Here is a 13,589-nt window from a genome sequence, read left to right as displayed (position 1 = left end):
GAAGGCCATTCGTGAGGGAGGTGACCAAGAACCCGATGGTCGCTCTGACAGAGCTCTAGAGTTCCTCTGTGGAGATGGGAGAATCTTCCAGAAGGACAACCATCTCTGCAGCACTCCACCAATCAGGACTTTATGGTAGAGTGGCCAGACGGAAGCCACTCCTCAGTAAAAGGCAGATGACAGCCCGCTTGGAGTTTAGCAAAAGGCACCTAAAGGACTCTTGGACCATGAGAAACAAGATTCTGTGGTCTGATGAAACCAAGATTGAGCTCTTTGGCCTGAATGCCAAGCATCATGTCTGGAGGAAACCTGGCACCATCCCTACGGTGAAGCATGGTGGTGGCAACATTATGCCGTGGGGATGTTTTTCAGTGGCAGGGACCGGGAGACTAGTCAGGATCGAGGCAAAGATGAACGGAGCAAAGTACAGAGAGATCCTTAATGAAAACCTGTTCCAGAGTGCTCAGGACCTCAGACTGGGGCAAAGGTTCACCTTCCAACAGGACAACGACCCTAAGCACACAGCCATGACAACGCAGGAGTGGCTTCCGGACAAGTCTCTGAATGTCCTTGAGTGGCCCAGCAAAAACCGGACTTGAACCCGATCGAACATCTATGAAGAGACCTGAAAATAGCTGTGCAGCAACACTCCCCATCCAACCTGACAGAGCTTGAGAGGATCTGCAGAGTGCCACGCTTGTAGCATCATACCAAAGAAGACTGGAGGCTATAATCCCTGCCAAAGGTGCTTCAACAAAGTACTGAGTAAAGGGTCTGAATACTTATGTAAATGTGATATTTCAGTTTTTTTTAATATAAATTAGCAAACATAAAAAAAAACTGTTTTTGCTTTGTCATTATGGGGTATTGTGTGTAGATTGATGAGGGAGAAAAACAATGTAATCCATTTTAGAATAAGGCTGTAACGTTCCAAAATGTGGAACAAGTCAAGGGGTCAGAATTATTTCCGAAGGCACTGTACCATTTCATAGAAAACATCTCATGTCGTCAATGAAAAAAAAGTGAGTAAGCTGTGCCTTGTAGGAGCGCCCACAACTTTAAGCAATTACAAGCCATCCAACTTTACGTAATGACTCACCCACGCCATCTCTCTTACGCATGAAAAATCTATGGTTAAGGTGGCGCAACGGAAGTCACAGACTTCGGCCACCGCGGTACACAGATAAAAGGTGTTTGGATTGCGGTAACTGGAGTATTAGAACGGGACCTTTTGGAGACGAAAGATATCTTCTACTGTGCGCAATCTCTTAAGGACCATGGAGAGCTCCAGGCTATGGACCAGAGCGGTGGTTTGCGCGGTGTTGCTGTCCATCGTTCTTAGTGCTGAAATTGACTACTCGGATTCCGAATTGGACCTCGACACAAGAAGTGTGAGAGACTTCTACCCCAAAGATCCGAATTTGACCAACGAAAAGCAACTGGTAAGTTTCTATCTAGGCTAAAAGTAAAACCTGCGACTTTAATGGTTGATGATCATTCGATTTTTGTCTATTGGAAAGGTCTGCTTTGGAAGGATTTGTCATTCTAATGTGTCAATATTTCCCACAGCTTGGAGCACTACATGACGTTCTTAAAAAGCTGCAGACCAAGAGACTTCCATTCTGGGAAAAGAAATTCGGCCAAGTCCCTACGGTAAATTTAACAATTTGAACGAAGCTTCTAAAAATGGAACGACCTATACTTCGAAAAACGGATTGCCTAAACTGGCGCGTAAAACTACATTTCAACATTTTAACTTTCATTAAATGCTTTCATGTGCCATGTTGTGTGGATGATGTGATCTGATGTGGCGACAGGTGGATATGGCCCCACAGACCTTTGCATCTGTTGGCAAAAATGTCACACACGGTCTTATTTTGTCTACCTTCTTTTTTTCAGTGCGACGTTGGAGAGCAGTGCGCAGTGAGAAAGGGCGCGAGAATCGGCAAAATGTGCGACTGTCCTCGCGGAGCTTTCTGCAACTCTTATCTGCTCAAGTGCTTGTGAATTGAATTGGTCTGAATGTAAGTTAGAAGTTGATGGCAAACTAAAACTGTTACATCAGAACGACATGTGATATAGGAATATTGTTATGGTACTACAATATACGGTTATCCGGAGAGTGACAGGTTGCATTCTGAGAGATTGTCCAAACCCCAAAAAGGCCTATTTTGAAGTTATGAAATATTTTATTTTCAACTGAATGTTTCTGTAACCAAAAATGAGTTGTGCTATGAATAAACAGCGTTCTATCTTGTTTTGTAAAGCAGTCTGACTGGTCTCTCTTTGCTCCAATAATTTCATGATCCACATGCATAAAGATGATGCGCAATGCTGTGTGCGATAATGTTATGGTTTATTTCCTACAAACTCATGAAGTAAAAAATACCTACCAATAATATTAGTCATGAAGTACATGGATTCATCAGGGCTGAGTCTTGTCTGGACTGAGAATGAAATAGCATTTTTAGGCCAAATGGAGATATGGTCGGGACATAAACAAAACAGTAGTGTATTAACATTTGTTTAATTTAATAAATAGTATTTACTTATAGCATTAGACATTTACACAACCTTCATTAAGATGAATAAAAGTTATATAATCACAATAGTTTAACTTGTAGAGAATATTTTATGGTTTTCAAGCAACAAAAAAAATTTTTGAAGTGTGTTATTTAACTATTTCCCTTGTGGTGTTTTTCCATAGAAGCATTGGTGTCACTCCAGGATTTTTGGGGGTGTCAGCAGTCTCTCTCTCTGTCTTTGCATTGTTGTGAGGTAACCAACATTACTCGGTTAGAGGAAAGCAAACCCTTTTATTACAGTATTTCCTGAAATAACACAAAAGTAGTGCACAAACCTGGGTATTTGAAGCTGGTTTGACGATTTAAAACACTATATTTCCATTCTGTTCCACCCAAAGTGGCTCACAAACCTGACAGTTGGTGTTTGCAAAACATGTTGTAAATTAAGTTGTTGTTGATGGGCTCTGGTCATAAGTAGAGCAGTGTATAGAGAATAGGTTGCCATTTGGAACACATGCTCTCACATATTATCACACCAAGGTGCGTATCTGATTCAAACATAGGACTGAATCGTAGGACATTGTTAAGCTGTGAGGTCATACCAGCTAATTACATACATGCAATCGGTGACGCCGAGACAGGTGTTGTAAGGCAGGAGGTGGGATTGCTGACATAGTTCATAGTTGTTGATTGCCTTACAACACCACATACCCAAATAGCTCAAATGTACCCATCCTCCCAGGCTCTCCCACTGCGGTTGATATCTCCATCTCCACCTCCATCCCTCCATCCCTCACACCTGTCCAGGCTGTATCTCTGATTCCTCTCCTCTCTCTTCTCCGATGGGCCCATGTCTCATTAGTAATGAATGTGTTGCGTTCATACGCTGATGAAGCCAGCTTGCCTGTCGAAACGTTGGACATGAATTCTTTGCACCAGAGCTCTTAGAGTGTGCGGCTCTCCTTTATTTTCAGGTTTTCCACTCCGCTAGCCAGCACCTCGCCTAAATAGGTGTGTGTTTCTTTTTCCTCTAGATTGTGTTGCGTTCCACAACACAAATAAACTCTGTCTCGGGAAAGGAACAGAATGTTCTCTCGGTCTATTTGGTGCCTGCCTTTCAAACACACTGTCCGCCCTCCTGAATCGTCTTACCAGTCGCGCCACTGAAAAGCAAGCTCCTCAGCGACACAACTTGAGGCTAAGGAGTGAGTGTCTACATTCACCCCACCCAACTTACTCTACAGCAACCCCAGTCCCCAGCATTGATCTGAGCGAAACTGCAGATCGGGGTCACCGCACCATCTGTAACGGACCTCACGCAGCTTGCCTAGCAAGTACCGCATCCTCCTGAATCGGCTCATACCTAGGCTCGAGCCCAGGACCTTTGCCTTGCAAACATCCGTGACCGCCCTGCTGAAGCATCTTACCAGTCGCGCCATCAGTGGGGCTACTTCAGTCTGGGGAGTGAGTTTCACACATACCCATGTGATACACACACGATGTGACTTCTCTACACATTAGTTTCCTTTATGTTTATTCATGTTGAATAGATCGCTGGAGGGGGAACTCTCTGGTTGACAGTATAGTCTGATGGATGCACACACAGAGAAGCCCACTCTGGACAGTGATGATGAATGAGACTGGAAAAAGGACCATTATCTGAAAGTTACCTGCTGATGGCAATGTTAACGGCATGCACTGACGCACATCAAACTTACTTTCCTGCAAAGAGCCTGGTCATAAACAACGTTAAGTCAATAGTGGAGACAAATGAAATTTAACTTCTCCAAAAAAGTAGGCCAACAACAAGCTGATATCTGTACATGTCTCTATGATTGAACATGTTTGTGTAACAGACAGTAGAGGTTACAACCTATATGTTGCGATAATTGCATTGTTTGCTCTATAATCTGTTGGTTCATATGCCTTGCGACCGTGGTATACTGTATAGGCCTAAAGGAAAGGGACAATTTTAGCTAGCTAGCCGCTGGAGGAAATCAAAAGGAGGTGCAACAATTCAAGTTGTTTCTGTCAATGACCTATGCTCTCAATGCGATTTGATAGGAGTGACGCCAAATCCAAACTGGCTTCCCTTGACACTTTTTTTGGAATGCCAGGACCATTCACAGTTGAGCTCGCTCAGTTTAGCTCAATGCTGATTGGCTATTATTTGATACTTTTTTTAATTCAAGGGTGCTCGCTGGCTTGCGGCAACATCGCCATACTCTTCTGGACCAGACAGCATCAAATAGATGGCCTACATATACCAAGACAGAGGGGCGCTGTATCGCTTGCTCGGATGCTTTCCCCAGTGAGATACATTCAGCCACTTGTGAATTGAAGGAAAATTATGAAACACATAGAGACTAAAGATTTTTTATTTTTTTCTTGGTCCGTTTTTGGGGGAAGCCTGGCTTCCCTTGCCATCCATGAATACAAGCCACTGGCAGCGTGCATTCAGTTCTGCCCAGGGCAGAGCTCAAACTCTTCATCTTCAGCACAAGAATACATGCCACTCAAAGCCCAAAAGTCTCACCCAACAGAGCACAGGAGTTGGCTCAGAGTGGGGAGTGTTGTTGTGCAGAAGGTTGTTTTTTGACTCCACTGGGCCTTTAAATAACTATTGGGCTGACACTTCGGATGTGAGGACAAACATGGTAGTTAATAACGGGCTGTTTAGAGCCAGAGAAATCAGGTCACATAGCAAATTATGCTGCAGCTGGCTTATTTACATAAACTTTACATAACCTAAACACAGCATTGTCTTTCATGCAGTATTTTGCTCTGTTGGTAGTTCTGGCCTTGGCATATGTATTTATTTTATAGGGAGTGAGACAGATACAATTGAAATATTTGACTCATCAAATTGACAAGAGTCAGATGCACTCATGTATGTGTGTGAGTGTTATCGCTATCTATGAAACACCATCTGTGGCTTGTACAGAAAACTTTTCCATCAGATTAAATTCCCCACCACATCCAATAACGTTCATTCCAAAGGACCCTCAATGCCTTGTTGTTACAATCACACTACATACATATGTTATGTAACCATGCTGTGCTAAAACATCATTTTTCATTAAGTATTATACACTGAGTATACCAAACATTAGGAACACCTTCCTAATATTCAGCAGTGTATATCTAAAGGAACATATTCCACAGTTAACTAGCTGTGAGTAGCGTAAACACATACTAACTCTCCAGCAGTACTACAACAACCTGAAGGAAACACTATGATGGTGACGCAAGACAGCGGCGGGTCAGGATGAGGTCAGCCACCAATATGCCAATTAAATCACGATTTATAAGGACTTGACTTGGCTTGTAAAGCAACTAACAAACTAACACCTATTAAGCGGGAACAAGGAGCTGACCAAGGGTGACTCAAAATGCATTTTGATGGCTGCATCTATTACATTATTATTACGGCTATTGAGAGAAAAATGTAATGAAGATGCCAGGGAGAGTGACTAGGCACAATTACTTGTCAATCAGTAGCAGAGTCTAAGGGCTGTAATGAGAAAAAGTGGATGGCAAGAACATTATCTGCATATTATGAACTGGGTGGTTCGAGCCCTGAATGCTGATTGGCTGACATCTGTGGTATATCAGACAGTATACCACGGCTATGACAAAACATTTATTTTTACTGCTCTAATTATGTTGGTAACCAGTTTATAATAGCAATAAGGCACCTCGGGGGTTTGTGGTATATGACCAATATACCATGGCTAAGGGCTGTATCCAGGCGATGCGTCGTGCCTAAAATCAGCTCTTAGCCGTGGTATATTGGTCATATACAATACCCTCTCGTTCCTTATTGCTTAAATGTATCCTAGCAGGCTACCTGTTTTCATTACCCTGAGTCATTATGCTTGAGACATACTACATGGGCGACAGGTAGCCTAGCGGTTAGGGAGACGAGCCAGCAACCCTTGAGCAAGACACTTTATCCCCTACAACAACAGCTCCCCGGGCACCCAGTGTGGCAGGCCCCTGCACCTCTCCAAAACCTGTATGGATGAATTGAAATTATCTATCAGTGAATAATCATTAAGGCTACAACTATCAAAATTCAAACCCCAAAGACTTGATGGCAACCCAACCTTACCATAATTGGGACTTAATCTATGTTCTTGTCTTTGATAAATGTGTTCAACCCTTTTCATGTCAGTGTGGATAAGACACAATCATTGGATGACAAACATTCTTTAAATTATTTTTATTTACAAAAATATAGAAACAGGGAACGCTCATAGAAATGTAAAGTGTCACTAAATATTGTGGCGATTTACACATCAACGCAACCCATTTCATATCATTCAGCTTTGAAAAGCAAAACATTACAGCAGCAATCTCTTCCATCGATGATTTTTTAATGTAAAGACTCAAGCACAATCAAACATAACAATCAATTCTATGAACCTGGCTTAACACCAATCATCTGCTTTAGAATTATTGAATCAATTAATAAACATAACAAAAACCGACATTTTCTCAACAGCTTTCCTCACACAAAATAGAACAGAGTGGTTTTAAATGAATGTCAAAGTCCCATCATCAACAAGATCTACATCATGCAGAACAACTATACAAGATGCCTCCGTTTGTATTCAGACAAACACACTGAGTTATAATAGTGACAATGCATTCTACTGTGAACAGAAAACAACAGTTGAAATAATGACTCTGTCATAGAGGACTTGTGCATTTTAAATACTAGAGCCTGTGTTATATTATCAAAAGTATACCTCATTCTCATTCCATGACTAACTTTGTAACTTCATTAAACAAAAAAGCATAACATTTGAAATGTGATCACTCAGGGAGATTTGAAGCATCAATTGAAAACTCGAATGACGAGCCACACAGGGTTCATTAGTTGCATGTTATTAACGGTATTGATAAACGGTAGAAATGTCCCTCGTTTAGTGGTCGGGTTGTTAATCAGATAGCTGATTAAATGGCTTGAGGGTCAGACCGAGTGCAGCCGCACACATCCACCATAGTCCTGAGCTAGGTGTAGGGTTAAGTTGCACCTAGAGGCTGATCCTGGGTCAGTTTAGCATTTTCCCCACTAATTGCTACGGTTAGGATTGAGGGAGAGGAAGCTGATCCTAAATCTAAGGGGAACTTCACCCCGGAGCCCTGAGCTAGAGGACATAGAAGGAAAGTGCCTGGTGTGACTATAGACCCAAGCAAAGGGAGGGAAAATGTGGTGACATTTTGTAAACCACACCCTTACGAACTGTGTACATTTCTCCATTGTTGTAGGCAGCAGACAGGCACAACCGATACTGAAAGGGACTAAACTTCTTACCATCCCCACTCTGAAGGAATCCAAATGACCTATGGAACAAGAACTGGGTATACGCTCCTCAAGAATAATAAAAGCGTAAAAACTACTAAGTGGTGGTGATGATGCATTGAGTCCATCCATTCAGTGGTACTGTATGACTCATAGAGCAGCTCCATTCAAACCCACACAACTTCTAAATACCAGGGCCGTGTTCATTAGGGCACACAGTAGCAAAACGTTTCGGTCCAGGAGAGGTAGTTCCTCCCAGTTAGGGATGTGCATGGTTATTCGAATATTCGAACAGACGTTAGTATTCGAATACTTGTGTGAGTATACAATTTTGTGAGAAGAAAGAAATATAGGCCTATTTTACACAGAAAAAGCTTTTTCTAAATTAAAATATCCACGGGACATTGTTACATACAAGGATATACCATGCCATTTCAAATGATTAATTTAATAAAACAACTAACTTCTTAATGTTGTTTTTATGACGTGCACAGTGCACCCCATAAAAAGACCGGTAGCCGTGTGTAGCTTGTTGTTGATGTTGGCCAATCAAAGTGGAAAAGAGGCTAAATGTGTAACAAGTGGAATGAAAGTTCACTTATGTAACGCAAGATGGAATAAAATGATTGAATTAAAAGTTAGCGAAATGAGAAAGAATAACAAACAACAGGTAGGCTGTTGTTTTATCTGAATGGGGTTGGGGGAAAAGCGCAGCATGTGGCCTCAATTAGCCAAGCTAGCTATAGCTGGCTAGCTTCTCTAGGCTACTCCAGTTAAGACAGGCACTGTTATATAAGATAATAAATAACATTGAATTGCCTTGGTGTCTCTCTCTCCCTCCATCCATATGGTCGCTCCCTCTGCAACTGCAGCAATAGAGCGCCAGCCTCTCTCCCTCTCGCAGCAGTGCTCAGGTAAAAAAAACAAAAAACAATAACACATATATTTCGAATATCTGACAAAAATTCATTATACTATTCAAATTGTGAAATTATTTCAAACCCCCATCCCTACGTCCCCATTTTACTAAATTTTGGTGCCTACTGAACATGACCCTGGATAGGCCCCCGGAGGATACTCTATGACTCATGGCTGTGCTACGACGGCCCGTCTCCCTGCTGCTCTGGCTGGAAGGGGTAGCTGATAGCGGGAGGGAAGCCCGGGTTCCTGGGCTGATCATCCAGCAGCACCAGATCCTCTACATCCCTACCATTGAACCGCCGGCGGCAGATCTTCACCGTCACCTTGCGCCCCTGGAAGGCCTTGAGGGCCTCCTTGGATGCCATGGCCCTAGCGGCTGCCTCGTCACGCCCGTAGCCCGTGCCCAGATAGACTGTCTGGCAGCGCAGCTCGCACACCTGGCCCTCCTTTTGGGTGCGCGCCACTGGCAGGTCGGGGATGTCCTTCAGGGGCACAAAGACACAGCTCAGGCTCTCTTTGGACGACTCAGTGCAGGCACGCAGGATCTCAAAGTGGTCCAGGTTGGGGCCGAAGCCCCCTGCCGACACCAGCTTCCACGCCACAGCCTTGTAGAGGCGGTTGAAGAAGGGCTGGTGCTCGGCAGGCGCCTGCGGGGGTGGGCCCTGCTTGAAGGGGTTCCCAGGCTTGGCTCGCTTGGCGCAGCTGTCGTCATCGCCCCCTGAGAATCAGCGAGATAAAAGACAACTGAGTAGGGATTCTTCCCGGCAACACTGGCTTCACCTGCAGAGGACAGATTCCAGCGGTGTGAGGGAAGCGTCGGATAGGCAGCGTTTACTTCAAGGCCATTTGGCCAAAACAAAAGCAGCAGAAAAAATACTGCTGTATGATTAATCTAACCGTAACAATGTAGAATATGTTTGATGGAAAAGTACAGAACTTTTCCCACTTTAATTGTCCCACAAATATACAGAAATGGACATACAATTGCCGTTCAGTGTATTGAATCACTTCCATGAGTTAACAATACTGTACAACTCTGAAGAAAAGACAGGCCATTGGTCAAAGACAGGCCATTTTTTTGTAGGGCTATAATATTAGCATCAATTAAAACGTTTAAAGTTGGACTCTCCAAACTATACAAGGAATCTAAACTTTAAATAGTTTCAAATCCAAATGAAATCAACATTTATTGATCAAGTGCACAGGATACAGGTGTAAACAGTACAGTGAAATACTTACTTGCTAACTCTCCTCAACAATGCAGTACAATATCAATCAAGGATCAAATGTCAAACAAAGTCCTAAATAACAAGTAGTAATAAAAATTAGAAGGGGGAAAAAGTAATAAAAACTAGTTATGAGAAGTTTGTACACAACTGAACATACAGTAGGATTTCAGCATCATACCTGCAGTCCTCTTTCCTTTCCCCATGATTTCATCTCTGGTCTTTCGAACTGGAGCATCATTGACAACCACTCCGTCTGCCATTTCCTTGATCCTGTCCATGACAGGTTGAGGGTATCTGCAAAACAACACAGTCAGAAGAAGACTAACTTCCCCTGTGGACAGTTGACCCTGGTCTTTTTTCTTTCTTTCTTTTCTACATTGGTTTACTTTTTTGGAATACTGTAGTAGTTTTTCATTCTGGTTGGTCCAAACTGGAAAGTATATGTTCTAGTGTTGAATGATTTTTAACCAGAAGCTATGGAAGAGCACCAGCAGCACCCCCCATTGTAACGCTAACTAATACTCTTTTCATACTATCAACAGTGCTGACCCCAACCATACTGTGCTGGCTGGGATATTTCCTTATCACTGTCCTTTCCAGCAGGTTTTCAACTACTATGGTGGATGCATAACCAGGCCATTGCAGCTCAGCTCAGCTCATCTCTGTAGTATACGCCAGTTAACAGATGCTTTTATCCAGATACAGTGGGGGGAAAAAGTATTTGATCCCCTGCTGATTTTGTACGTTTGCCCACTGATAAAGAAAGGATCAGTCTATAATTTTAATGGTAGGTTTATTTGAACAGTCAGAGACAGAATAACAACAAAAATATCCTGAAAAACGCATGTCAAAAATGTTAGAAATCGATTTGCATTTTAATGAGGGAAATTAGTATTTGACCCCCTCTCAATCAGAAAGATTTCTGGCTCCCAGGTGTCTTTTATACAGGTAACGAGCTGAGATTAGGAGCACACTCTGTAAAAAAGACACCTGTCCACAGAAGCAATCAATCAATCAGATTCCAAACTCTCCACCATGGCCAAGACCAAAGAGCTCTCCAAGGATGTCAGGGACAAGATTGTAGACCTACACAAGGCTGGAATGGGCTACAAGACCATCGCCAAGCAGCTTGGTGAGAAGGTGACAACATTTGGTGCGATTATTCGCAAATGGAAGAAACACAAAAGAACTGTCAATATCCCTCGGCCTGGGGCTACATGCAAGATCTCACCTCGTGGGGTTGCAATGATCATGAGAACGGTGAGGAATCAGCCCAGAACTACACGGGAGGATCTTGTCAATGATCTCAAGGCAGCTGGGACATAGTCACCAAGAAAACAATTGGTAACACACTACGCCGTGAAGGACTGAAATCCTGCAGCGCCCGCAAGGTCCCCCTGCTCAAGAATACATATACATGCCCGTCTGAAGTTTGCCAATGAACATCTGAATGATTCAGAGGACAACTGGTGAAAGTGTTGTGGTCAGATGAGACCAAAATGGAGCTCTTTGGCATCAACTCAACTCGCCGTGTTTGGAGGAGGAGGAATGCTGCCTATGACCCCAAGAACACAATCTCCACCGTCAAACATGGAGGTGGAAACATTATGCTTTGGGGGTGTTTTTCTGCTAAGGGGACAGGACAACTTCACCGCATCAAAGGGACGATGGACGGGGCCATGTACCGTCAAGTCTTGGGTGAGAACCTCCTTCCCTCAGCCAGGGCATTGAAAATAGTTCGTGGATGGGTATTCCAGCATGACAATGACCCAAAACACACGGCCAAGGCAACAAAGGAGTGGCTCAAGAAGAAGCACATTAAGGTCCTGGAGTGGCCTAGCCAGTCTCCAGACCTTAATCCCATAGAAAATCTGTGGAGGGAGCTGAAGGTTCGAGTTGCCAAACGTCAGCCTCGAAACCTTAATGACTTGGAGAAGCTGGTGGTCAACTACAAGAAACGTCTGACCTCTGTGATTGCCAACAAGGGTTTTGTCACCAAGTACTAAGTCATGTTTTGAAGAGGGATCAAATACTTATTTCCCTCATTAAAATGCAAATCATTTTATAACATTTTTGACATAGTTTTTCTGGATTTTTTTGTTGTTATTCTGTCTCTCACTGTTCAAATAAACCTACCATTAAAATTATAGACTGATAATTTTTTTGTAAGTGGGCAAACGTACAAAATCAGCAGGGGATCAAATACTTTTTTCCCCACTGTAGACTTACAGTAATATGTGCATACATTTTGTGTGAAGTGTGAAAATTATTTTACAGTAATGTCCACATTGAAATCCATTACAACTAAGTTCCTCTATCCATTCCTCAAACATAGCCTGTTTGAGATCTAGTTGACAAGACAGCACAAACAGATCTGGGCCCAGGCTACAATACACATACCTGCAGCCCAAGAAGATGTGGTTGGCCCAGCATATGGACAGTGAGAGCAGCCTGTCCAGACTGGGGCTGGGGAAGCCCGGCTGGACTGTGGGGAACGTCTCCATGTTCCTCAGGAAAAACTCTCGTCTGGCGTGCCACTGCTTGTTGGTCTCATGCACTCCTCGGAGCGACTCCACCCACTCGACCAGGTGAGGGTTCTGGTCCAGGTACTCTGAAACAATGTCCTCTCCACTCCTCCCCTCCGCCATCACTGTAACACAGAGCAGAGACACAGGACACAATGTGTTAGGCTATATCAGTGTTACAGTGACTAGAGGCAAAAACAGGACACTAATCAAATCAATTTGATGGGAAATGATATACCACACTAAGTCCAGTGTGTTTTGTGTTCTGTTTGTCATGTTTTTCTAGAGGCACGGCATCAACAGATTCATCAGGCACTGGAAGCTGTTGCTGTTCTATGACAGTTATAACGACAGAAATATGGTTATAGCCAGAGTGCTTCACCTGCAATGTGTCAGCAGCGGCTTGTTAAGGGAGAATATTATAACGCTACGGAAGCTGAAGTAGTCGTCTTCTGACATATTTTCAAGTCACTGCTGGCATCTATTCTTTGTGATTATTGTCATCACTGCCTACCAAGCAACTTCGAGATTGTGGGGACAGGGCGATTTAGCTATCATAACAAATATCACGAAACGTTAGTAGGGCCAAATCAGAAAACCGCTCGTTTACGGAAGTCAATGTTGGTTTGTTACAATGCCAGCTGTCTAACATTACCGTCTCTGTTGTTACTAGCTAACTCATAATCAGAAGTTAATCCAAACAGATCATTCAGTGATTAACTTAACATCAACCGGGTTAATATATTTTACATAGCTAGCTATCCCCCAATGTTGCTAGCTAGTTAGCTAGCATTGAATTAGCATTAGACTTTAAAACAAACGCCGGGTATTAGCCTAGCTAGCAAACACAACACACGTATGTTGGTGGCTGCACTACGCCAACGTTAGCTTTATTTGAGCAACATATAGCTTACTGGATAACTATATCATAGAAAGTTGCAGAATATATTTTATTGATAGCAAATATACAGTTCAGAACGAACCTCGAGCTGTCCAGGCAGCGCCGTTGCTGTATGAGTCATGACCAGTGATGCAAACAAGTTGGCTGTCGAACTACAACTTCCACACGATTGCGCAA

At 43.1% G+C, this 13,589-nt stretch overlaps 2 protein-coding genes across 2 annotated transcripts; one reads left to right on the top strand and one right to left on the bottom strand.

The window, feature by feature from the left end:
- Positions 1-1,177: 1,177 nt before the first annotated feature.
- On the top strand, positions 1,178-2,261 carry cart (cocaine- and amphetamine-regulated transcript). The gene is given in 3 exon segments (NM_001146680.1): positions 1,178-1,442; positions 1,570-1,653; positions 1,900-2,261. Coding segments are annotated over 3 exon segments (357 nt in total). The 5' UTR covers positions 1,178-1,277; the 3' UTR covers positions 2,008-2,261.
- A 4,474-nt stretch (positions 2,262-6,735) lies between these two features.
- LOC106562518 (protein CDKN2AIP homolog A) lies at positions 6,736-13,582 on the bottom strand. Its single transcript, XM_014127451.3, has 4 exons — positions 13,495-13,582; positions 12,387-12,636; positions 10,165-10,280; positions 6,736-9,475 (listed from the first exon to the last, which is right to left on the bottom strand). The coding sequence occupies exons 2-4, from the start codon at positions 12,632-12,634 to the stop codon at positions 8,934-8,936; spliced, it is 906 nt and encodes a 301-aa protein (XP_013982926.1). The 5' UTR covers positions 12,635-12,636; positions 13,495-13,582; the 3' UTR covers positions 6,736-8,933.
- Between the last annotated feature and the right edge of the window lie 7 nt (positions 13,583-13,589).

This window comes from Salmo salar, chromosome 11 (assembly GCF_965601325.2).
Source record: "Salmo salar chromosome 11, fSalSal1, whole genome shotgun sequence".
NCBI classification, from domain to species: domain Eukaryota; kingdom Metazoa; phylum Chordata; class Actinopteri; order Salmoniformes; family Salmonidae; genus Salmo; species Salmo salar.
The sequence above is the reverse complement of the archived record's forward strand: the minus strand, read 5'-3'. Positions and strand labels throughout refer to the sequence as shown.

Bases quoted from the DNA above. Each gene is read 5' to 3' on its own strand.
- LOC106562518 (XM_014127451.3), bottom strand. From the start codon at position 12,634: ATGGCGGAGGGGAGGAGTGGAGAGGACATTGTTTCAGAGTACCTGGAC. The intron at 10,281-12,386 runs GTATGTGTATTG...GTTGTTTTGCAG, and splicing joins CACATCTTCTTGGGCTGCAG to ATACCCTCAACCTGTCATGG. The intron at 9,476-10,164 runs GTATGATGCTGA...GCTGATTCTCAG, and splicing joins GAAAGGAAAGAGGACTGCAG to GGGGCGATGACGACAGCTGC.